General features: G+C 39.7%; 1 protein-coding gene across 12 annotated transcripts in view; it reads right to left on the bottom strand.

Moving 5' to 3' along the window:
• Positions 1 to 26,934, bottom strand: part of ERC2 (ELKS/RAB6-interacting/CAST family member 2) — a 936,036-nt gene that overhangs the window by 356,797 nt on the left and 552,305 nt on the right. For all 12 annotated transcript variants that reach the window (XR_009260858.1, XR_009260859.1, XR_009260861.1 and 9 more), the window contains one exon: positions 10,668 to 10,828. Coding sequence is in view for 8 of the 12 variants with exons in the window: in XM_058726510.1 (XP_058582493.1) it covers positions 10,668 to 10,828 (161 nt within the window). In the remaining 4 variants the exon portion in view is untranslated. The remainder of the gene's footprint in view (positions 1 to 10,667; positions 10,829 to 26,934) is intronic.

Raw genomic sequence — 26,934 nt, 5'->3', positions numbered from 1 at the left:
TCTGTCGTCCGGGGGCTCAGCAACTCTCCCTCCCTTTGTCCTCCAGCCTTCCCGCTTTCTGACCAGAGCTGTTAACTTATGACCTCCCAGACGCTAAGTTGCGCTTCCTGTCAGAACACACTCCGTCCGGCCCCTCGGCTTTTGCCAGCCAGACTCAGGGGCTCTGCTTGGCCGGCGGGCCGCCCCTCCGCCCCGGCTCCCTCCCGCCAGTCCGTGGAGCGCGCACCGCCTCACCGCCCCCTAACCTCTTCCGTGGGCCTCTCGTCTGCACTTGGCTCCGGAGACTCCGTTCTGCTAATCCTCTGGCGGTTTTCTGGGTTATTTAGGCAGGTGTAGGTGGAATCTAAGTGATCAGCAGGATGCGGTGAGCCCAGCGTCCTCCTACGCCGCCATCTTCCCTCTTCTTCGAGGATTTATATTTTATAGAGACCACAGTCTCCTGGGAATTCAGATCTGAGACCTATGCCAATTCCACTCCATTCCTCCATGGTGAGCTTGTCTCTAGTCCCAAGAAAGCAAGTCAAAGTCATTTACACAAAATGGGAAATCCCCAGTCCACCAAACCTTTTGGGCCAAGATCATGATCCTGAATGGGGAAAACATATCCTACATGAGTCCCCTTTGAAAATAAGTCAAATTAAATCAGAGAGAGACCCTACAAAGCTTTTCTCTCTTCCCAAACTTAAACACCAGTTTTTAAAGAGGGAGGCTAGTTACGGGTTTCTTAATGTCCACTACTGGAGTTTGGAGTTGGATCATTCTTTAACGTTGGAGAGGCTGTCCTGTGCACTCTAGGATGTTGAGAGCATCCCTGGTCTCTACTCACTAGATGCCAGGAACAACTCCCTCTAGTTGTGACAACCAAAAATGTCTCCAGACTTTGCCAAACAAAGAGAGCAACATCAACCCCATAGTGAAACCCACTGTTTAAAGAATCACAAACTATTAATGTGTTCATCTGAGTCCAAAACTCTGTTCACAGTTGGAGAGATTGGGTCAGGCTGCCTCAGCTCACTCAGCTGTAAGTGGCAGAATCAGGCTGTGAACTCAAGTCCCAAGAGCCCTGCTCACTGGACCAGAGAATTCTTGTTTCAGGACTTGAGTATGACCTTGGGTGTACTGTCTGGCCCCTGGTTTCTCTTTGTGTGATGCAGCTGCCCCACCCACTGCCTCCTGAGGCTAACCTTGGCAGCATCCCCCATTCCCCCAACTGACAGCATTAGATGAAGCATTAGATCACTTAAAAAAATTCCTCCAACAGGATGTTGCTCTTGGATTGGGAGAAGGACCATAACTATCCCCTTTGACTTGCCGTGCTTTATGAGGTTGGAAGGCCTGTACATTTCTCTTTCCCCATCTTAATGGTTGACCTTCCCAAGCCCCCATGGAGCTCCTGTGAGGTTGGAGACAACATGAAGTATAGTGGCTGGAATTATTTAAGCTCCACAATTCACAAGCATTTAGATTATTTAACTGCTCATTATGATTATTTAAGCTGAAAGATTATACTGCTTTAGCTAGAAAATGTTTGTATTTCCATTAAAAACCACCAGGCCAAGGGCCCTTTTGACTGACATTTTGCACTATTAAAACTATACGTACAGTGTATATTTTTGGAGAGAAGACAGTATGTCCCTTATTTTGTTTTAAGATAAGGAAGCTGACTTCAAAGTCTTCTTCTAAGTAGCTCTCTCCTTGCCCCCTCCCTCCCAGCATCACCTTAACCTGCTGTCCTACTCCCTAGACAGGCAAGTTGGAAGAAGCACCTATCTGCCCATTGCCTTCTACTATTTAATCAAAACTAGTCCTGCCATTCCCACACTTAAAATTCTCACAATGACATCTGAGTTCTTCATTCAGAGACAGTGTGCTCAATGGTTACGATCACGGACTATACTATTAAACAGACTTACCTTTGAGCTGCAGGCATCTGGGCCTCAGTTTCTGCATCTACATACGGATAATAATGCTCCTCAGCTCACAGGAGGTCGCAGAAATGTGGCCCTGCCTGACATGTAATAAACACTTAAGAAAAGTTCACTGGTAATACTAATTTCATCACCCAAAGTCTTGACTGCACTGAATAATATATATGCCTGGGACAGTTTAATTCTCTGAAGGCATGTGAATCAGAGATAGTACATTCCTCAAGGCAGGGAGAGTGAAGGGCTCTTGATTCTACCTGACATGCAATGTAACCAGAGATTCTTTCCCTATAATGCTTTGTGAAACATGCTTCTGTGTGGCTAGTACATTTTACATCTAAAGAGTATTATGAAAGGGACACCTGGGTGGCTCAGTCGGTTGAGCACCCGACTTCGGCTCAGGTCATGATCTCACAGCTCATGAGTTCTAGCCTCGCGTTGGGCTCTGTGCTGACAGCTCAGAGCCTGGAGCCTGCTTCAGATTCTGTGTCTTCCTCTCTCTCTGCCTCTCCCCTGCTCATACTCTATCTCTCTCTCTCTCAAAACAAATAAACATTAAATAAAAAAATTATTAAAGCGTATTACGAAAAATAACACAGTATACAAAAATCTAGAAAAATTCTATTGTGGCCCTATTAGAGAAGGCTGTGTCCTAAACCAAGCAGTCATTTTTTGGCTTTTGGCAAGTTTCTACATTTAAACAAAGCTCCTCAAGGGAAGAACAAAGAAGATTTTGGCATCTCCTAAATATTACCCATGTTTCAGTTCATTTATTTAATGAAGCTATGGATAGAATTCCCATTGGAAGGGCTATGATCACCCTGCTTCCCCCTCCCTGGAGATGGAAATTCCTTTCATAACACCCAGAACAGGTATTTTTTGCTCCCACAGGAATTTCAGACATACCTTGGGAGCTACCTCAAAAGGCTGCAGAGTTCCTACCACTGCAAAGTTCTACAAAGCACTGAAGGAAGAGGCTTCCGCCTCTTAAATTCTACACCCCAGCTCCAGCACAATCTTCTGAGGCAACATAAATCAAGCCTACTTCTTTTACTATATGTCACCTCTTTAATAGCTGAAGGAAGCATCTGCTTCTTGGCCTTCTCTAGACCTAACACCCTTCACTCATCAACTGTCCCAGCTATGACAAGATTTGTCAGGTATTCCTGAACTGGTTAACTCATATGTCTCCCCCCTAGTTTACCACCATTGGTACCCAGAAATAAACTCATATAATACTAGACATGCATCCATATGACTAAATGTCTGCTAGACAATTTCTTTTAATGTTTTTTGGGGTTGTTTTTGTTTTTTTTATTTTTGAGACAGAGAGAGACAGAGCATGAGCAGGGGAGGGGACAGAGAGACAGGGAGACACAGAATCTGAAGCAGGCTCCAGGCTCCAAGCTGTCAGCACAGAGCCCGATGCAGGGCTCGAAACCACAGACTGTGAGATCATGACCTGAGCCGAAGTCAGACACTTGACCAACTGAGCCACCCAGGCGCCCCTCTGTTAGACAATTTCTAAAGGTGTAATTGCAACACTGTTTGTATATGCTTAGTGAGATAACATACAAATTGACATATTTTTTTCATACTTTATTTTGGCAAAGACTGCTAATTGCTGCCAATTTATTTCCTTCCTCCATTGGTACTAGCTTCCCTGAATGTTAACTGGACATAGAACCACCCAGCTGAAGGCTTCATTTTCTGGCTTGCCTTGTAGCTAAGTGTGACCATGTGATTTCAGTGCTGGCCACCTGACTGCTGCCTCTGCACTAGTTCTTGCACCTACTTAGAATGTACACAATGGAGGGATTTGTGTCCTCTGTTCACTTAGAACAGTGCTTAGATCGCTGCCTAAGGCACAGGAGAGTCCTTGTACATAGTGGATGCTTACCGAATAAACTGGTAATGACTGAGGTGTCAATGGATAGTATGTGCGCCTTAAAGGGTAGGGGGGTTCGTTTCTCCTTTCTGCTAACTAGAATGTGGATGGGGTGGTTGGAGCTGGGATAAAAATCTTGCATCTGGGGTGGAAGCCATACGCTGAGAATGGCAAAGCATCGAGATGGAAGGAGTGGAGGTCCCCAGAGACTACACAGCTACTTGTATGAGCTTCTGGAATGTGAGACTTTCTGTTCCTTGCATTTAAAGTTAATTAGACCATTCTACTATTCTAAAGTTATTGTCTTTGTAGTTAAGTTTTACTACCCTCTATAAGCTTTGTGTACAGCAGGTCTTTTCTCTTTCACTAAAGACTCTAAGCCACCAACTTCAGGGTTACAAGAGAAACAGAAATCATGAGTGATAAGCCATTATGCATTTATGTGACTGCCTGCAGCTCAAACCACAATCAATGTTGGATGACATTTCCATGGATGACAATCATGACATTTATTTCCCCTCTGTCTACCACCTGTCCTCAATCATTGCAGGTAACCTAGAAAGCTATGACAAGCTTCACTGGTGTTCTGCCTGGCTCAATTTACTTTTCAAACTGAGCAGGTGGTAAATACAAACAAACAGACAAACTGGGACATTCTACAACATGTTACCATAGTATTTAATATTTTTTAAAGGGGACATGTCAAAGTTTTTCTAAACAAACTACTGGATAGAGAAAAGATGGCATTGTAGCCAAAACAAACAAACAAAAAAAAACATTGTTGACAGCATAAGGCTAACTGGAATCTGAAGATAGGATCAATGTATGCAAACTATGTGTTTACCTAACATATTAATATGCAACAAAACATTACACACACACATACATATATACATACACACATACATATATGACCTTTACTGCTTAAAAATCACTTTCTCATAAATGTATAATTTCATTCAATCCCCCTAACATCTCCGTAAGGTATTGTAACTGAATTTATCAATTTTAAGTAACGGATGCCTTCAAAACTCCTCTCCCAGGCTTCATTTATCCTGTCCAAATTGCCAGGCACTTAGGATTCCTCCCTAAAGAAATGTGATTTGTCTTTTCTCATGCTGACATGAAGTAAAGAATAAATTGATTTTTATCATTTTCTGCACCCTGCCTCTCCTTTGAAGGGTACTTACCTAATGAGTGGCTCTCTCAAAAGGGATCCCAGATCAAAGAGGCCAACAGGATAATGCCTTGGAATAAGCTGCTGCCTTACCTCACAGTAAATTTCCTAAAATGGCTCAATGTATACAAAGGCTTTCGGGGCTATCTAGAGAAGATATCTAAAATGCAACAATACCCAGTAAATTAAGATGGATCTTACAATACCATCAGATGAGTTTAAAATGTAGAAGTTTCCCTAAAATCTTTTCATGACATAAGCACCAGAAATCACCACAGGAAGTCTAAAATACACACTTCAAATCATGCAACTATTAACCAGCTCTCAAAACCCTTATTCATTCAGTATTTAACACTAAATGCAACATATCAGTCAGCCTGCCTGTCTACCTATTAAATTACAATGCTAGTTGGAACAGTCTGAGCAAGCACACACAGATAGATTTTATGTACGTATCTCATGGCCTTCAATTCCTTTTAGCTACAGATATCAAATTCACCTGTCACAAATTAAATAATTGAGCTTTGGTTACTGAAATGTAAGCTTATTAACCAGCATTAATAAAACCAAACATATAGAATGATGTTCTTAATATTATTTTAATAAAATTCCTTTTAAATAGGAGTAAATTGAACAAAGATGAAACATTAGGAAATGTTTTAGCAAGAGGTTTTAGATATTTTTTAAGTAAAAGAATAATCTTACACACAAGGGAAAGGGAATATTGTGTTCTTCTATTAAGATACAGTGTTGGGGACTGTTAGTTCCTTCCAGTATGGGAATAATGACTGGCAGTTAGAATAGTAACCAATAAAAAGCAAACTAAATGGGGAAGTGTTGGAGGTGGGGGGAAAGAATCGTACATGAAACACAGTCAAAGGCTCTCCTCTGACCTTGGTTCCTAAAAGGGTTCTCAGGCTACAGGAAGGTACACTGCATTTTCTATGTCCATCTTTACCCCAAAGAGCTATGAGGGTCCTTACCTTTGGAAATAGCTTTCTAAGGATATCCCAAATTTCTTACAGAAGAAACTACTTTATTCATTTATTTGCTTATTTATGAGTTTGTTCATCTCCTTCATTCATTTCACTAAAATGTAAGCTTCATCAGGTAAAACATTCTCTGTCCTTACCTTTGGAAATAGCTTTCTAAGGATATCCCAAATTTCTTACAGAAGAAACTACTTCATTCATTTATTTGCTTATTTATGAGTTTGTTCATCTCCTTCATTCATTTCACTAAAATGTAAGCTTCATCAGGTAAAACATTTTTCTGTTTGTTCACCTAGAATAGTACCTGCCACATAGTAGGTGCTCAATGAATATTTATTAATTTTTGAGCTAATTCATCCTTTCATCCTCAAAAGTTGATGAAATGCCTACCACATGACAGGTTCTAGATATCCAATATGAAAAAGAAATTCCACTATAAATAAAATAAAACCAACTGATGAGAATCTTCAAATTAGAGGAATCAAGCAATGTTTTCTCATTCTAAATTTTGGTCTGAATTTAAACTAGGAAGATAATCCCCTGCCCTGCCCAAGAAGAATGGGAGGGAAAAAATGTAGACCAGTATGGCACATGTCCCAAAATGATATAACACAAAACAAAACCCTGTTTAAAAATGAAACAGCTGGGTGTAGCTATCAAAAGGTAGGGATCTTTGCAATGATAGAACAGTTCTATATCTTGACTGTGACAGTGACTACACAAATTTATATCCATGTTGAAATTGCATATAACTAGATACACACACACACGAGTGCATGTAAAACCAGAGAAATCTTAATAAAGTTGGTAAATTGTACCAATATCAATTTCCTGGTGTGATATTGTGCTATAATTATGCAAGATGTTACCACTGAGGAAAATGATTTCTTATAACAGCATACCAATCTACAATTACTTAAAAATAGGTTAACAAAACAAAAGAGCAGAATACTTATCAAAACATTCTTTATGGGGTTCCTGGGTGGCTCAGTTGGTTGAGCGTCAGACTTTGGTTCAGGTCATGATCTCGCAGCTCATGAGTTCAAGCCCCACATCGGGCTCTGTGCTGACAGCTCAGAGCCTGGAGCCTGCTTTGGACTCTGTGTCCCCCTGTCTTTCTGACCCTCCCCCACTTGCACTCTGTCTCTCAAAAATGAATAAACATTAAAAAAATTAAAACAAAACAAAACGTTCTTTATATTGACAAAACATTGGAACCAAGGTAAATGTCCAATAAAGAAGTGAACCTATGTGACAATATATTAAGTAATTAAAAACAATACAATTCTATGTGACACAGAGGCTGTTCACCACTCAGTAAGCAAAAGAAGAAGGATTTACAAAATATGAAATTACAATTGAATTCTGTTAAAAAGTAAAGATACACCAAATGCCACAGCATCTGTCTCCGCATGGTAGGATCATGGGTGATTTTGTTTTTTATTTTGTCTTCATATTTCTTTATTTTTCTTTTCTAAAATGAATCCTACTACCAGAAGAAATATCTAAAATGCTGTCTGTGCTATGTATGGGGCTTAGGTGAATTCTGTGTAGCTCTGAACAAAAACCAAACCAAGTGGGAAGATTCCATGGAAAGCCATTTCAATTCCATATAAGAACCAGTAAGGTACCTACATGTGCTCATGGCTTCCAATGAAAATGGTGTTCACCAGGGGCTGGTGAATGCCCTATTAGTGATTATGTGGACAGGAGTCTGGTTTATGCACACTGGGAGGTTGGACCCAGCTGCTTTCCAATTTTAAAACTCTGTGCCATTTGATTTTACAACGAATTTAACAGACACCACCTTTCATTTCAAAAGCCCCTTTTATGTTTCAAAGCACTTTCACATATGCTGGTTTATATTCCTTTCAGTACTTTTTAAAAAAAAATCCTGTCTGCACAACAATTCTACAGAGTAGGCAAAGCAGTTATTATCACCTCTATGTTACTGAAGACAAAACTGAGGTAACCAGAGAGTGATCTCGCAATGTTATGGATGAGCTAATAGAGCTCATCTCCTTTCTCTTAACTCACAGCCCTACCTCTCTGTCCTCTAACACCACATAGCCTCTCTCTTCCCAACCAGGGTTTGGAAATGGTTATACTTCACCTAAAGTTGTTTACATGATGCCTGCCAGTTGAAAGAAAACCAACAATGCTTGACACAGAGTGACAGTAAGTACTGATAGGGATATACCCAACTTTTTGTTTCCACTAACTTACATTGACTCAGTTAACGTCAAGTAACCAACATGTCACCTCAGCTTAAAAAGTCAAGATTGGTCAAACCAGTTGGTTGCCTTGAATAGCCCAGGAGGCTCATGAATCTAGTTGGGGTTGTTGGTCAATATAACTACCCTGTACCTGTGTCCCCACAGTCCCGGGACAGAGCCCATAAGTGGGGCTTCTGGGCCAGTTAAATAGTGAATAGGGTCCACATTGGACTTAATGAAGCAGGGCTTTGTTACTTTTACCAAAGGAATTAACAGAGGAATTCTGTATTTATTTTGCAGTGGCAGAAGATTAAGCACTTGAGCAATAATGTGGCAATTCACCAAAAGAGGTCTTAGTTAGGTGCTATCTGAAATCATGAAATTAAGTGGGAAAACATACACATGGAAAAGGTTTATATGTTTAAGAAAAATAAATCCAAATTTTAGATAAATGATACTCTTCACAAAGTATACTAAACAAATGACATATTTTCATTGGCTGATAGCGTCATTTATACACATATATCATTTTCCATGTGCCAAGCCCTCCTGAGTGCCTCTCCTCTCAACCACTCCATGAAAGTCATTATGGGAGGAAACAGAAGGGTCAGCAATGTTAAGGTCATTTCCCCTAAACCATACAGCCGCCAAGTGGAAGCTACAGGATTCCAACCTAGGTCTGATGACTGCCAAACCAAGATGCTTCACCATTATTTGTTCTCTGGAAATGTTGAAAGTATAAGTCCTTTTTATAAACAGGAAGTAATGGAAGTCTCCTTCAAAAGGCATAATAAATCACTCCAGGAGATACAGAGTTAATCTGAGAATAGCTGGAGAACAATGAGAGAATCTAGGCTGAACTTTATACATCACAACATACAAGGAGGCAGAAAGTGGGACTGGTGAATGGAAAAGAATAAAGGCTGATGGTATCAATGTACTGTTATTGTTAATAAATTATTGATCAAGCCAGTAATGTCACAGATGTTTAAAATACTTTTCTTCTTAGCTATGTAAAATCCACTTTTCACCTTCAATCTATTCACTCATTCAATAAACAATTACTGAGCATTTACCATATGCTAAGAACTGTTCTAGGCAGTATGATAACCATAGTGACTCAAACTGATGAAAGTTCCAGGCTTGGTGGAATTCACATAAGCTCCATGAGAAAATAAGATAGTAGAAAGGGAACCTGAGGTAGAAGATTTTGGTTTTAATCCTGGCCAGATGGCCTTAAGCAAATTACTTGAAATCTCTCTAAACATCAGTTCCCTTACTTCTAAACTGAGGATAATAACATCTATTTTTATTACATATTACTTTATTAGGAAAAAGGCGAGTTCATACAGGAAAAAAACTACTCTTTGGTCTTGGAGAAACTGAGGTAGTTGACAAGGAATAAAAGTTTTGTCCTCATTATTAAATCCTTCAAAATATTTCATTCCATATTTTCCATGATCTAAGCTTTCTGTGTTTAATGTTAACCATGTGTAAGACTTGTGGGGTCAGGATAAGGTCATGCTTCTATACCTAGCCACCAATTTCAAAGTCTATGTTACAGGCTTAAGATGCCATAATTATGTATGTTTCCCTTACTGTGGAAGGAAGTTAAATTTAAATTATATCTTAGTGATCATTTCATCTTAACCTATAGAGAGATCCTGCTTCTTGCCTACTTCTTTAGGAACAGATCCAGAGCAAGTCATTATTTCTAAAACCTTTGAGTAATTTTCTTTCCTCTGTTCTTCCATGGTGCTATTATTTCATTGTAAGAATGAAATAAGAGCTAGGTAGAGATGGGTGTGTCATAGGCCCACAGGAAGGATCACTGCCCAGCAGGAGGCCACACTTTATTGATTAAATCAAAGAAAGATTGGTTCCAGTCTCCCCCTACCCCTTACCTACCCTACCCTCAGGTGAGGAGGAGGAAGTAGCAGGGGGATTTCCAAGTGTGTTTTTATCAGCCCAGCAAATCAGAGTCCTTGCTTTCTAAACAAAGAGGTGCCAACCTTGAGACTCTGAAAGCCAACACAAGCTATGCATTGTACACATGTGAAAAGAATATAATTAGCAAAGTTATAGTCACAATTAGGAAATACCTCCTCAGAAAGGTTTCCAATTAACTTTGAGCAGCACTCAAATTACTATTGTGCTTAACGAGGCCTCTGTCTCTTAGCCAGCTCAAACCTTTGAGACAAATCTAAGAATAACAGCGCAGTCCACAAAACACAGACACACAAAATTTAATGCTGGACTTTTTTTGAATAACAAATATGAAGAATGTGCAAATTGGGACATGGAAGCTATATTGAAAGAATAAGAAGCATGGTTACAGAAATGAATAGTCAAGTGTTGGCTAAATTATTCTTTCTTCAAGCTCTGTCTTCGTCTTCTCTAGCCTTCCCTTCCCCATCCCGAAAGAAAAGTTAGGAAAGAGAATGTAGGAAAACAAAAATGAATACTCACTTCATCTCCAGGATCTCCTCCAGTTGTTTTCTCCTTTCTATTCGGAGGTTAGCCAAATGGGCTTCTTTTTCAGCCAGGGACTGTTGTGTGGAGGCCAGGCGTGCCTTGGTGGCATCTAGTTCCTGTCTGGTCTTCTCCAATGCATTCATCAGTTCCTCTATCTGAAAGGTACAGGGAACATGGCGCATTATTTCTCCTTCATTCAAGCACAAGGCCTTCTTTGCAAGTCTGTATTCTGACAACAGACACAAAGGAATCATAGCCATTCTTGAACAGGTACTGTATCTTAGAGCTTCTTTGTCACTGGTTGAAAATAAATGTTTCAAACACAAGAAATATGCAAATTTCTCTAAGGTCCTCTTTCAATTGGATTGTCCAATAACCTTTATAGAAACTATTTAATATATTTATTAGAAGTAGAAGGTAACTGGCTTGACCCATTTTCAACCTGTGTTTGGCAAAAGTCTCAGATACTGCCTCACAGTTGGCGGAAGGCAACACTCAAAATGCATTTGCCCAGCACAATATACTTTTGTGTGTAGGCCCCAGAGTATTCTGACAGGAAGTTAATCTACGTGTTTCAGATTCATTCATGTTTTAACCTATCAAAACCTTGTTTGGCAAAAGCGATTTGATGTCCAAGGGGCCTCAGGAGCCCCCTCTCACCTCACATCCCTGCCTCACTTTCAGGAAGCAAGGTTTGGCCAAAGGTAAACAGAATTCCAGCCACAAAAGGTTCAAGTTTGATTTGCCCCTGAAGTTTGAGAGGGTTCTAAACTTGAAATAAATGACATGTAACTTTTATAGGGTGCTAATACACCATAGAAATAAGCCAGACTATCAAATATCCAGGATTTTTAGCCAGGTCCCAAAAAATTGGACCAGGGAGCCCCAAGGCAAGGCTTTATCCTCCCCAAACCATTGGGGACTTTTAAAAGCCAACACACAACAAAAAGGGCTGGTGTTTATGGTTCTGCACCAGAGACTTCCGTGGAGCAAGCCAGTGAAATGCCATCCCTTGCACAGATGCATGCCGCATCCACCCTGCTGATTTAAAACCATGGTTCCAGGAAGTTTCTAGATTCCAAAGTTGATGTTTGGGTTTCTAAGCCACCCTCCTTCCAGCTGAACTTGGCAGAATGGGATCATCCATCACTAAAGTCAACAGAAAGCCCTTCAAAATGTGTCAATGACATGTTAAGTTCCAATTCATAAAGACTTTCTACACAATTTCTTCAGTTTTACATGGAATTTACTCAGAATAAGCATTATAGTTCACATCCAAGGTAAATCACATGCTTTTAAGATTCAGAAAACCCTCCATTTTCCCTGATAAAAAGAGGAATTTGATAACCATAGGATGTAAATCAAAGCCAAAACCAAAGAGTTTAAAAAGCAAGGAATATGAGGATTAACCATGAAAGTCCCAGAACTACACCTGCTTAATTGTAGAATAGTATTATTATTTAACTTTAGAAACATACAAAATTTAAAAAGCAATCATAATTTGTTTCTCATATAAATTTATAGAATATTATAAATATGACTAGCAGCCCTTCTATCAAGAAGTGCTTGGTGAGACTGAAAAAGGTTTTTTCCTCCTTTCCCTCTGCCCCCATTTTTGATAGCAATGTAAAAAAATATCAGAATTATGGTCATTCCAAGTACCAACAAAGATTCAGTCTGTCTAACCCTCTATGGGATGGCCTGTGTCTTCATGTCCCTGTTTCCTTTCATAAATCGCTCTCTATTCAAATGCACTATTGATCCCAGAGAACAGGGAGAGTATCCAGGATTCTCACTTGCTAAATCTCTCTCTCATGAAGTTGAAGCTGACCTGTCTACAATCCATAGACACAGAGCTACTCAACTGGGTTTCCCAGTTCTTAGTTCACCTGCCACCGTACTATTTGGGGCCAGCCCCAGCTAGTTTTATATTAACCCAATTGTAACAATTACACCTTAAGGTAATGACTTGCAGACTTCCCTGGCCATTTCAGCAATAACCACATAGAGAAACATGGGCACCTAAGAGTTGCAGTCCAGCGTTTTTACTGATGGAGATGCCATTGGCTTCCAACATCAATAACTCCTAGTGTGAGGTGAGACTCCTATTCTCAACAGCTTGCACCAGAGTCTCCAACAGTTTGCCAGGCCAAGGTTTCCCACTCCTCCAAATTCACATACCCCAGGCCAGTGAGCATGGCACACTGAGGACCATTGGGGCTACTGGCGTCAGGTACATAGTTCTAGTCTTCACACAGACACTGTTTCTCCTTGTGATTCTGTACAAATGACCACTTGATTCTTTGAGCTGCAGCTTCCTAGGTGATGCCCATGATACCTCCTCTGCTAAATGCCTGGAGTTCCACAAACTATTTCCCTTGCTACCACAGCGGGAGCTTTAAAAAGAAAGAAATATTTTCCCTGTTGTGGCTCACATATTCCAGTTCTCCTTCTTTGGGGCACATGGTAGGGCCACACTCCCCTCTCCCTTTTTTTTAATTTCATTTCATTTCATTTCATTTTTTTAATATATGAAATTTATTGTCAAATTGGTTTCCATACAACACCCAGTGCTCATCCCAAAAGATGCCCTCCTCAATCCCCATCACCCACCCTCCCCTCCCTCCCACCCCCCATCAACTCTCAGTTTGTTCTCAGTTTTTTAAGAGTCTCTTATGCTTTGGCTCTCTCCCACTCTAACGTTTTTTTTTTTCCTTCTCCTCCCCCATGGGTTTCTGTTAAGTTTCTCAGGATCCACATAAGAGTGAAAACATATGGTATCTGTCTTTCTCTGTATGGCTTATTTCACTTAGCATCACACTCTCCAGTTCCATCCACGTTGCTACAAAGGGCCATATTTCATGCTTTCTCATTGCCACGTAGTATTCCATTGTGCATATAAACCACAATTTTTTTATCCATTCATCAGTTGATGGACATTTAGGCTTTTTCCACAATTTGGCTATTGTTGAAAGCACTGCTATAAACATTGGGGTACAAGTGCCCCTATGCATCAGCACTTCTGTATCCCTTGGGTAAATTCCTAGCAGTGCTACTGCTGGGTCATAGGGTAGGTCTATTTTTAATTTTTTGAGGAACCTCTACACTGTTTTCCAGAGTGGCTGCACCAGTTTGCATTCCCACCAACAGTGCAAGAGGGTTCCCGTTTCTCTGCATCCTCTCCAGCATCTACAGTCTCCTGATTTGTTCATTTTGGCCACTCTGACTGGCGTGAGGTGATATCTGAGTGTGGTTTTGATTTGTATTTCCCTGATGAGGAGCGATGTTCAGCATCTTTCCATGTGCCTGTTGGCCATCCGGATGTCTTCTTCAGAGAAGTGTCTACTCATGTTTTCTGCCCATTTCTTCACTGGATTATTTGTTTTTCGGGTGTGGAGTTTGGTGAGCTCTTTATAGATTTTGGATACTAGCCCTTTGCCCGACATGTCATTTGCAAATATCTTTTCCCATTCCGTTGGTTGCCTTTTAGTTTTGTTGACTGTTTCCTTTGCTGTGCAGAAGCTTTTTATCTTCATGAGGTCCCAACAGTTCATTTTTGCTTTTAATTCCCTTGCCTTTGGGGATGTTCCCCTCTCCATTTTAACTGGGGTGGGTCTTTGGCCAATAAAATAATGTCATTTCCAGGTGGAAAAATTTAAGTGCTAGTACTCAACCCCAACTTTCCCTTTTCTCTGTGACTAAAGAAGCATGTTTCAGATGATGCCTCCTTCAGCCTGAGTCCCTGAGTAACCACAATGAAGCCCAAAGCCAACCCACATCATACAAGCAAGATAGAAACTTTTGGTGCTATTTCGGAGGTACACATGCACCCCGATGTTTATAGCAGCACTATCAACAATAGCCAAAGTATGGAAAGAGCCCAAACATCCATCGATGGATAAATGGATAAAGAAAATGTGGTATATATATATACAATGGAGTATTACTCAGCAATCAAAAAAGAATGAAATCTTGCCATTTGCAACTACGTGGATGGAACTGGAGGAAGTATTGTGCTAAGTGAAATTAATCAGTCAGAGAAAGACAAAAATCATATTACCTCACTCATATGAGGACTTTAAGAGACAAAACAGATGAACATAAGGGAAGGGTAACAAAAATAACATAAAAACAGGGAGGGGGACAAAACAGAAGAGACTCATAAATATGGAGAACAAACTGAGGGTTACTGGAAGGGTTGTGGGAGGGGGGATGGGCTAAATGGGTAAGGGGCACTAAGGAATCTACTCCTGAAATCATTGTTTCACTATATGCTAACTAATTTCGATATAAATTTAAAAAAAATAAAAAATAAAATTAAAAAAAATTTTTTTAAATAGTCTCTTGTAAACACAGGGGTCATATCCACCCTCATTTTCTTAAAACCAACTCTTCCCTTGGGTTCTCTGAAGCTCTCTTTTAGATTGGGAACCTACTTCCCATGTTTCTTTTGTAAATTCTTCATCTTCCTGTAGTCTATAATTGGATCCTTCCTCTTATTATTCATTAGTAGAGACATTTTCTTCATCCATGTGGATTCTTAGGAGGAGAATTGAGGTCTGTCTCCACGGCTCTCACCTATATGCAGATACCTTCCCAAACTTTATCTTTTACTCATTTGACCTCTTTTACATATACCTAACCACCTGTTGATCACTTTGATTTGAATGTCCTAACATCACTTTAGATTCATTATGATCAAAAGCCAACTCATGACCCATGCACACCTGCCTAAACCAAATCCTTATTACCCACTCCTGCCCTCCCAACCTGCCACTCCCTAACACACCCACAGGTCCAACACCCTAACCTTTTCTCAGTCTCTCATGTTTAAGACCTCAGAACTACATTTGTTTCTTTCTTCTCTTTCTTCATTTATTTTCCATTTATTATCAAGCCTTAATAACTCTATTTTGGAAACACTTCTGGGATCTATCATTTCCTTTTATCATTATTTTTGATGCCACAAGCTCAGGCCTCTTCCCCTCCCACATTTCTGGAGGGGTTGAAAATAATTGCGTGAGTGTGTGTGTGTGTGTGTGTGTGCGCATGTGTGTCTGTTCCTAGCCTTTGTCTCTACCCCTATCCTAAATAAAGACATGGCTTTGCTTGATCAGCTTCTCCCCCATCATAGTATATCTCTCAGTGAGGTCCATTGCTGGATTTTAGGATGTGGAATTAGCTAAGGGGTAGCAAAGTAAACTTGAGAAACTGAGCACAAAGGTACAGGACTTTGAAGCACAGGCTACGGTGCTCTATGTAATAAAAAGTGGGAGAAAGAAGTCAGAGGGGAAAGAAGAAGAATGATCCTTGAGACTTGGGACAGAGAGAAGTTTATTTTAAGGGCAAAATAAGGAAATTGCAAAGAAGAGAAAAAGGGAAGGAGGAAAAAGTCACTATGGGTTATTCCTGGGGCCCCTTCAATGTTTTCCAAAGACACACATTGAAGAATTAGACTACCCTTTTGATTTTTTTCAGCTGTCTTGACTGTGTGTGTTTGAATGTGTCTTTGAACTGGATCCCTTAGGTCTGGGATTCAAAGGTGTCCCACAGGACTCACTGTCACAACTTATGCCTACTGCCAAAACAATATGCCTAAACCACCAATATTTTGTCAAAAATATCACTGGTCTGGCTCCAACAACTCAAGGAGCTCCCAATTACCCACAGTAGTGGCCTTCAAATTGTGTTCCCTAGAGCCCCAGCGTTTCCCAAGGGCACCTGTGGCCTGATAACAGATCAATGGCATGGGAAGAGGAGTGTGAATTAGCAGGGATCTTTGTCCACCATCCCACATTCACAGGGAGTCGTTCTACTTGTATTTGTTTTATATATAGAATTCCACTCAGGATTTAATTTCAAATTTTTAAAAAAAGTTTAACATATTTTAAAATACTGAGAATGATTAAAAGCATGATTATGAAGCCAGACTGTACTAAACATACTGTTTTACCATATATGAGTCATAAAACCTTGGGAAAGGGTCTGAGTTTTCTCATCTGTAACAAAATTATTTCTCATAAGAGTTACTACAAGTATTAAGTGAAGCAATGAATGTAAAGTTCTTAGTGCAGACACTGGCAATGGCAAATATGAAACCACTACATTCTTAAAAGAAGAGGTAGTAATGTTAATGAAACAGAATTCAGGCAATAGCTTACCACTCACTATCTGTGTCACTCTGAATTATAAAAGTTCAGTGGGCCTCAGGCCCCTCAATTGTGATATAAGGGTAGTAACAGACCCTAGCTCACAGGACTTTTATAAAGATTCAATGGGTTAACATCTGTGATACCCTAAGAACAATGCTTAGTACTTGATGTCATAGAAATGTCAGCTCTTACTAATACAGTGCCTGGTAAGGATTCAACCCATTTTATGTTTAATTATTAGTGAGTTCAAATTTTTTGCTTCCTGTCACCTACCCTCAACCGCGTACACACACACACGCACATGCACACATGCACACCCCTGGACTGCCCTATGTTGACCCGCTCCAGTTACTGAAATCTTCCATCTTTTAAGTTCTGTCATTTCACAGGATACAGCAATTAAAAACTGGAGCTCTGAAAAGCACATACCTGGTTAAAGCTTTGGTTTCACAATAGGATCTCTACAACCTGAGGCCAATCTTAACTCAGTGCTTCCTAAACTTTGTTGCACATTAGAATCCTTTGGAAAGATGTGAAAAATCCTGATGTCATGGTTGCATCTCCACCAATTAAATCCCAGTGTTTGAGGATGGGAGTCAGGCTTTATATTTTATTAAAGTTGCAGATGATTTCAAAGTAATTCCAAAGTGCAGCCTAGTCTAGATACCCTGGATATTACTGACGTCTCTCTAAATCTGCAGGTCCTCCCCTATAAAATGGGAAGGAGATGGAAACTACTGCACGGGATTGGCAAGAGCATAAAGCATCCAGCCCTCTGTGTTGGACACCCTGGAAAAGTCCAGTACATGACAGTTACCATTGTCTCTAGTCCAACCCAAGTACCAAATACCAGTTCTTACTGTCGACACTTGACTTTATGCCACCTAATCAAATACCACTTCACATTTCTGCACAACTTTTCATGTGTATGCTTAATTGCTACCACTGGATCATAATCCCCTGGGGGGCAAAGACCACATCTCTGTCTTCTTTGGAAGTGCCTTCAGCCCCTGACACAACACTAGCATCCATACTCAATAAATACCTACAGAATGGAAGGAAGGGGAATGCAAAGGCATGATTCTGAAACGCCCTCCTTTGACTCACTTAGTGCAATGATGGATGAAGTGTAAGTCCGAACCTGATACTTTCCTACCCCATAAATCAGTGGTCCCCTTGCCATCATCCTCACCAAACACCCTTCAAGGTCTTGCTCTCTGCTGCCTCAAGCACCTTCTCTTTGCTATGGAGATGAGAGGGCTCAGTTACCCAGATCTTGAATGCAAGGGAGTCCCACATTCACTGTAACCCTGGCAGCCACTAAGAGCACCCAGAAACCTGAGTTTCAGGATGGCACAATAAAAGTGTCCCAAGCTTTGACCTGGGGTACAAGCAAGCCAGGGTTTTGTCCTGCTCTGTAGTCCACATGCTCTGCCCTGGGACCTGGAAGATGTATACTCCCTCCTTCCTTCCACCACCTCACTGGATGTCTCCTATGGGCCAGGCACTCTGCTGGACACTTGTGACAGGCTCCCCCTCAGAAGCAGTCTGGTTTGGCAGGCAGGCTTAAATGAAAAAACTATTTAATCACAATTGTGATTTAAAAAAAAAAAAAGCTATTAAAGAAAAGTACTGAGTGATAAGCAAGAGTAAAACAAGAGCCAATCCTGCCCTAGGCCTCATGGTCTGCCTCCCTAAATCAGTCGAGTGGGAGTGGCTTGTTGAAGAGGAAGGAAAAAATGAATGCTGGTTGCCCAGGCTGTGGGGCCTTGTGGTCCTCTTCATTAGGGAATTACTACTTGGAGAATTACAGTGATTATGAATCAATAACCGCTTTTGAGAAGTCCAGCAGGAACACAACACATTTGTCTCGACTTAACACAGCATTTGCTTCTTTTAGAAGTACATCTATTGATAATTCACCAGACCATAATATTTGCTGGGGGAAACATTTTTTTTAGAAAGCTGTTTAATTCCTAAAATGCCACCTCCGATGAAAACAGAATTCACAGCAACCTCAGAAGTCTTTTGCAAGTCTCAAGATGTTCCAATTTAAAACAATTTCCTAAAAAGTCCCGAAATACGTCAAGACCAAAATTCTGATCCTATACCTAGAAAGCTAGGATTACATTTTAAAATATATCAGCTTGGTGTTACAAATCTAGAAAATAATAATTAAAGGTTTCTTCAAGCTAGATGTCTACTAGGCCACAGGGGCACACCAATTTAAAAAAACTTATATAGTTGTGTGTCATTTCTGATTTTATTAGTCATTCCATGTGGCAGATTATAAAATTGTTGAATTACCAGGACTATTCAACTGTATTCAAATAATTCATAACTCTGTACACTTTAAGAATAATGAAGCCATGGGGCACCTGGCTGGCTCAGTCGGTTAAGCGTTCAACTTCAGCTCAAGTCATGATTTCATGGTTCACAAGTTCGAGCTCCGCGTCAGACTCTGTGCTGACAGCTTGGAGCCTGGAACCCTCATTGGATTCTGTGTCTCCCTCTCTCTCTGCTCCTCCCCTGCTCACACCCTATCTCTCTCTCCCTCTCTCTTTCTCTTTCTCTCTCTTTCTCAAAAATAAATAAACAGTTAAAAAAAATAATGAAGCCGTTAAATGAATTACTAGAGTCCAGTGCTTACACCCAGCTCTGGAGAAACTGTCGGAACTTTTAAAGTGAACAGTGGAGTCTTAAAACAATAAAATAAAAAACCTGTTTAAGACCTTAAATCATTAACATGTGTCGACTTAGACTTACACATACATTTGTGTTGTTTAACTAAATATTTGAAAACCAGCTTTTCTCTCAGTTATCTGCCAAGAGCCCCACTCTGGGTTCTGTGTGTCTCTTTCTGACACGTGGCAACATCTCGTGCTTTTCATGAGGCCTGCTTGGCAAGAACTGATCTTTAAATATTTTGATAAAACAATTTTTTTTCTTAAATCGTAAGTCAGTATTGAGTTAGTGTCTATTTTGTGTTAATGATTTGTAATTTTTAAGTTTTTTAAACCATGTTTTAAAAATACACAGGCTCTTTGGCCTTAGACTTCACCATCCATCCTGGCTTTCTGTCTTCACTCATCCTGAGTGCAAGAAGATCATAGTTCTCAGTTTGCACCATAACACAGAGCCAATGAAATCCCCATATCCCAGGTTATAGCCAAATTGGAATGTGAATTGGTCCTGTGGGAACAGCCAGGACCTAGCCCAGCTCTCCTCTGGGCACAGAGGTCACCCTGATAAACCTGAAACCTCTCTCCTCAACAGCAAGAACATCTCAGACAGTGATGTTGTGAGCAAAGGAGCTGTTAAAACGAGGCTCCTAATCTTATTTTTCCAATTACTCTTATCTGACATTTCTATCTCCACCTCCTTCCCACCTCCCCACTGCTGCCTTAGAGTGACACCTTTTGGAAATGGTTGAAACTGAAAATGCTCAGACTGCTGTCTGCCTGGACCTGGCCACCCTCAAGATTGTGTTTGGGATTTGTTTCCTCCTTGCTGAAGTTAAAGCATCTAGGAGCTTTGCTTAAATGTGTCACCTCTGATCCTTCAGCAGCAAACAAACACCCACATCAAATGAGTGTGTTTGGGTTCAAGCTCTTTGGTTTTGACTGCATTTTAAATTCTCCCTTTTCCCTTTTCTTTTCCCGGGCTTATTAACAAAACTTCACACCATAACAAGAAGATGGATAGAGAAGAAATGTGTACAATGCATACATCTGACTTAGATTCTGTTAAATCAAACAGTGTTAGAATACAAATGAAGAAAAGTTTCTCTACAATGTCCTGAGAATTCTTCATTCCAGATCGGACTAGGCTCATTGGAACCTCCTTGATAAAAAGACTGTGTAGATGAGTTTCTGTTTATTTTTTGGTGTAGTACTTCTTGAACAATTGGAAAGCATTCTTTACTTTACGTGTGCACAGTTCTGCAGCATGGCAAAGAGCTGGTCTTTTCCTTAACAGTCCCAGACATTCTTGGAAGCAGTATAGCTAGTGGTTAAGACTATGAACCCTGAAGCAAGAAGGCTTAGGTCCCAATCAGGATCCAGCCATGTGCTAGCTGTATGACTTTGTAAGAGATACTTGACCTCTGTTTACATCAGTTTCCTTCTCTGTAAAATGTGGATAATAATTGTACCTCCTGGGCTCCTTGAGAAGAATACCTGAGTTGTAATAGTTACATAATGGGCACATAGCAAGCATGCAGTAACCTGTAATCAGTATCAATAGTGATGTTAGTTTATTCAGCCTAGTAGAGGAGAAGTAAGCAAGGAAAAAAGTGAATTTCCATCTTCTTACATTTTCAGAAAGACACAGTATTTTTCATCTTCAATGGAATGGTGAAAATTTTTACTACAAAATCTGTAACAAACAAATTAATCACCCTCAAAATATGTGTTGTTCATATTTTAGTCTAACTTAGCTGAATTCCAAACACAACCATGAAGGAACTCATGAAGATATTAGAGAAGTGTTATCCAACTGAACTTCCTATAATGATGGTGAGGTTCTAATCTGCACTGTCCAATACACATGTCACTACATGTGGCAATAGAGCACGGGAAGTATTACTGGTGCAACTTAAGAAATGAATTTTTAATGCAGTTTAATCTTAATTAAAATTTAATAGCCAATTCTAATGGCTACTGTAATGAAAAGAGCCAGTATTTAGAAATTATTTCAATCTTTGTGGAAAGTTTACCTTTTTTAAATATCTGATAAAAACTTTTAAATTCCTTTAAATTCACTATAATTCATGAATTACCATTTGATCCAGTGTTTCCACCTTAGGAATTTATTCTAAGGATATCCTAAGGGATGTTCCCAGAGGAAATTATTGTGAGGATACAATAAACATGTTCATCATAGTGTTGTTTATAAAAATCAGAAAAATTGTGTATGTATATGTATAGACACATATATAAATACAAATGCATACATATAAATATACCTTGCAAATAAATGAGTTAAATAAATTCGAATGTGTGTGTGTGTGTGTGTGTGTGTGTGTGTGTGTGTGTGTGTGTTACAAAGAAACCGGAGAGTAAATTAGAGGCATCCAATTGTTGAGATGTTGGACAGATATTAAATACTGTAAATGTAAAGGAAAGAGGTTCACGAATTCCTAAGTGAGAAAAGCAAGTTAGTAAATAGAAAATACAATACAATCCAAACCATATGTGGGGTTTTAAATGCATATTCACAGAAAACAAAAAGACTAGAAGGAAGCACATCAAAATATTAATGATGGGTTTGTTTCTAGGCACAGACATTTCAGGTAATCTGTTATATTCTTCTTTGTATTTTTGTTGCAAATATGAATTACTAATGTAAAAAGAACACTGTTTTGAAAATTGCAACCAAGAAAGTTCTGCAGAAAGTACTACTGTTCCCACTGAACAATTGGTTGCTGGTAAACCAGTCTCCAAAGGAGATTTATAAAGCAGAAGTCTAGAGCAGGGTGGGGCCCTCTGGTGGCAGTTACAGTGGCAGCTACCTCAGCCAAAATAATCTTAACTCAGGCCACACTTCCGGGCATGGCTGCTTTGCCCCTTGACAGTCACTTAGATTTATGCTGATTATAATCCCGGTTCACCAGGGAGTGTTTGAGTGTTGGTGACTCCAGAGCTGTCAACAGTCATTCCCGCCACCTCACCCTACCCCACAATGTGCTTGAATGTTGTTCATTTCATTACTGGTCCTTAAGAAATTTCCTATGGGTTTTGGAAGTCCAGTATGGTTGTTTTTTCATTTGTTTTGTTTTGTGTTGTGTTTGTGCAGCATTTTCTAATTCTGTTATTATTATTTTGTTTCTGCATCACTCAAAATTAGTTGTCAGGCCCTAAAAAGCCAGAACCATTTGTTCATGCCACTAAGCCACCTCTATTAGCAAGGTCTATTCATTGCTATTCAACAAATCAGGGCAATGTTCTCAAACAGACCTACTTTCTTGTGATGCAGGGAACAATTCTGAGGCATTTCCAAGGAGGAAGAATGAAAGAAGGGGGCCTCTTTCCCTCTGAATTCTCCTACTGGCTTGGCTTTGCAGGAGATCCTTGTCGATGATGACATATTTCAATCACCCAAATCAAGCCTGACTCCAAGCCCTTTCCTGGTACCCACAGGCCCCTTGCATCACAGTTCCATCAACCTTGAGCAATAGGTAGTGGCCTCTCTGTATGTCACCTTGGTCCTCGATCATATGGAGTCCAATGCATCCTTGATCCTCCCACTGGACCCAGCATCTGCTCAAACACACAGTATAGGGTCAATAAATAATTGTGGGAGGAATGCCAAGAGAGAGAAAAGAAGAGAAGAAACTATACTGTGGAAAAGTAATCATTACGTCTGATTTAAATAATATGGTTTCCTAAAACCCATTTGATCCTGACATACTTCCAAAGGAGCAGATCATTCAACTGATGAGTAACTCAAGTTCAGAAAAGATACGGGATTTACCTAAGAATTGTAGATGTCTTACTCCTTCCCAGAATGTGAGTCTGGCTGCTGAGTACAAATATAATAAGACAATTGTTAGATGGGGCTATATTGAGATGATGTGGGCCATGAGACCCTCAACAGTTAAACACAAACAAACAAACAAACAAATAAATAAACAAAGACCTTGGCTCATTCTCCTCTGTGTCCTCAGGCCTGAACACAGCATCTAGCATACAACCAGAAGCCAAAGATATATGGATGAACATAATTTAGTGAATAGACCTGGGTCTCATTTGAGTCACTGGAGTAGAATATTCACCATACTGCTTTGATTCCAGTGCTGTTCCAAAATATCTTACTTGACTTTTGTTATTAATTTTCCATTACTATGTAACAAATTGCCACCAACTTGACAGCTGACAGTTCCATAGGTCAGAAGTCCAGACAGGAAGCATGGTGTGGCTGGTTTCTCCACTCAGGGCCTCACAAGGTTGAAACTGAGATACAGCAGGCTACCTTCTCAGCCAGAGCTCAGGGGGACCCTCTTCCAAGTTTATGCAGTTGAAGCAGAATTCAGTTTCCTGCAGTTGTAGGTGTGAAGTTCCCTTCTCCTTAGCACTCCTAGCTCCTAGAGACCATTTTCATTCCTTGTCACATAGCCCACTCAAATTTTTAAATCCAGCAATAGAAAAATCACGCTTGCATCAAATTTTTCTCATGCCTTGACTCTTTTTCTTCAGAAATTGCCCACCCCCTTTTAAGGGCTCACTAATTAGATCAGGCCCACCAAAAATAATCTCCCTTTCTTAAAGGCAACTATGTCATATAACATACCTAATCACTGTAAAAATATAAAATTGCATTTCAAAATATATGTGCCAAATACAGGGGAACTTCTTTAACATGATAAAGAACATTTACCAAAAATAATCTATAGCTACCATCATACTTAATGATAAAAGACTGAATGCTTTCCTCTAAGATCAAAAGCAAGGAAAGGATATCTGCTCTTACCCTTCTTTTTTTTTTCATTTCTTTAATGCTTATTTTATTTTTGAGAGAGAGAGAGAGAGAGAGAGAGAGAGAGCATGAGCAGGGAAGGGGGAGAGGGAGAGGGAGACACAGAATCTGAAGCAAGCTCCAGGCTCTGAGCTGTCAGCACAGAGCCCAACGTGGGGCTCAAACTCATGAACCACGAGATCATGACCTGAGCCAAAGTCTGACGCTGAACTGACTAAGCTACACAGGTGCCCCTGCTCTTACCTATCTTATTCAACAGAATACCTGGAGCTCTAGCCACTGCACTAAAGCAAGAAAAATAAATGAAAAGCATAATAATTAGAAAGAAAATAACAAAACTATCACTACTTGCTAATGAAATGTCTATGCAGAAAATCCTGAGAAAATTCCTAGAACTAACAAATGTGTTCAGCAAGGTTGCAGAATACAAGATCAACACACAAATATCATTATATATATATATATATATATATATATATATATATATGTGTGTGTGTGTATATATACATATAGTAAATATGTGGAAACCAAAATTAAAAAGCAAATACCATTTATAATCATTTCAAAAAATGAAATATTTAAGTATTAACTTAAAACATGTATAGGATGTATATGCTGGAAATTACAAAATTCTGATTAAAGAAATCAAAGAGAATTTAAATAAAGAGAGCAATATGGAGCGTTCACAGATTAGAAGACTAAACATAGTAAGTATGTCAACCTTTCCAAGATTGATGTGCATGTTTAATGTAGTTCCTATCAAAATCTCAGCAAGTTTAGGGGTGCCAGGTTGGCCCAGTTGGCTAGGCATCTGACTTCAGCTCAGGTCATGATCTCATGGTTCGTGAGTTCAAGCCCCGCATCAGGCTCTCTTCTGTCAGCACAGAGCCTGCTTCAGATAATCTGTCTCCCTCTCTCCCTGCTCCTCTCCCCCTCAAAAATAAATAAACATTAAAAACATTTGTTTTTTAATATCAGCAAGTTGTTTTTTTTTAGACATAGATAAGCTTACTCTAAAATTGATATGGAAAGACAAAGGATCCAGAAAGCTAAAACAATACTGGCAAAGAAGAACAAAGTGGAAAAAATCACTCTACCTGATATTAAGGCTACTGTACAGTTACAGTTACCGAGACCAGTAATATTGGCAGAAGGACAGACACATAGGTCAGTATACGGAATAGAACACAGAAATAGACATACATGAAAATGTTCCAGTGATGTTTGACAGAGGAGCAAAAGCAATTCAGTGGAGTAAAAGATAGATAGCCTTTTCAATAAGTCGTGCTAGAATATTTGGACATCCACAAATGAACAACAAAAAGATATTGCACTAAACTATAGTCAAGAAGTCTCAAAACTTAACAGTAAAATCTCTAATACAATTCCAAAATAGACAAAGACACGAACAGACTATTTTGCTAAAAAGAACATGCAGATGGCAAGTAGGCACACACGAAACGTTCTATATCACTAGCCATTCGAGAATTGTAAATTAAGACCACAATGAAATATGGCCACACACCTATCTGAATGGCTAAAATTAAAAGTAGTGACGACATCAAATGCTGGTGAGGATACCAAGAAACTGGATCCCTCATACAATGCTGGCAGGAATGTAAAGTGGCGCAACGACTTTGGAAAACAATTTGGCAGTTTCTTATAAAATTTAGCATGCAACTACCATATGGTCCAGCAACGGTAATCTAATTATTTACGTCAGAGAAATAAAAACTTGCGTTCACACAAAAACCTGTGTTGAACGTTGATAGGAGCTGTATTACTGATAGCCAAAAACTGAAAACAACCAGCGTTTCCTTTAACTGGTGAATAGTAAAACAGATTGTGGCATATCTATACTGTGGAATACTACTCAGCAATGGCAAGAAGCAAAGTATTGATACAACCAACAATTTGGAGGATTCACCAGTAAATTATGAAATTGAAAAGAACAATCCCTGAAGGCCACATCCTATGTAATTCTACTTACACGATGTTCTTTAAATGACAAAATTATACAAATGGAGAACAGATTAATGCTTGCCAGGGATAAGGGCTGAGGAAGGAGAAGAAGTTGAATGCAGTTATAAAAAGGCAGTGTGAGGGATCCTTATGGCAGTGGAAGTGTTCTGTAATTGGACTGCATCAGTGCCAATACCCTGGTTGTGATACTGTACTGTAGTTGTACAACATGTTACCACTGGGGGAAACTGGGTAAAGGTTACACAGGATTCCTCTCTACTATTTCTGAAAACTGTATATGAATCTACCATTATGTAAAAATTAAAGGTTAAAACAATTTTAAGTGTATGTCATATATATTAGGCGCCCACTTCAGCTGGGAAAAGGACAGTGAGAGCAAATACTGGGGGAGACGGGAAAGGCTCACATAAGGTGAGGCCATTCCCATTATCCTGAGGAAGAATCCTCTCCAAAATGTCATGACTATGAGGATGTCAGCAGAGAATGCTCATGTTGTAAATGCTTTCCAGTCCCAATGTCAACCACATACGCAGGCAAAACCATCAGCATTCAAATCAATGGGTTGATACCTACTGAATTAGGATGTGAAAGTGATTTCCTTAAGAGTCAAGTGATTACAATATCATAATTGTGGTCCCCTTTTTATAAAA

Source organism: Neofelis nebulosa, chromosome 4, assembly GCF_028018385.1.
Source record: "Neofelis nebulosa isolate mNeoNeb1 chromosome 4, mNeoNeb1.pri, whole genome shotgun sequence".
NCBI classification, from domain to species: Eukaryota; Metazoa; Chordata; class Mammalia; order Carnivora; family Felidae; genus Neofelis; species Neofelis nebulosa.
The sequence above is the reverse complement of the archived record's forward strand: the minus strand, read 5'-3'. Positions and strand labels throughout refer to the sequence as shown.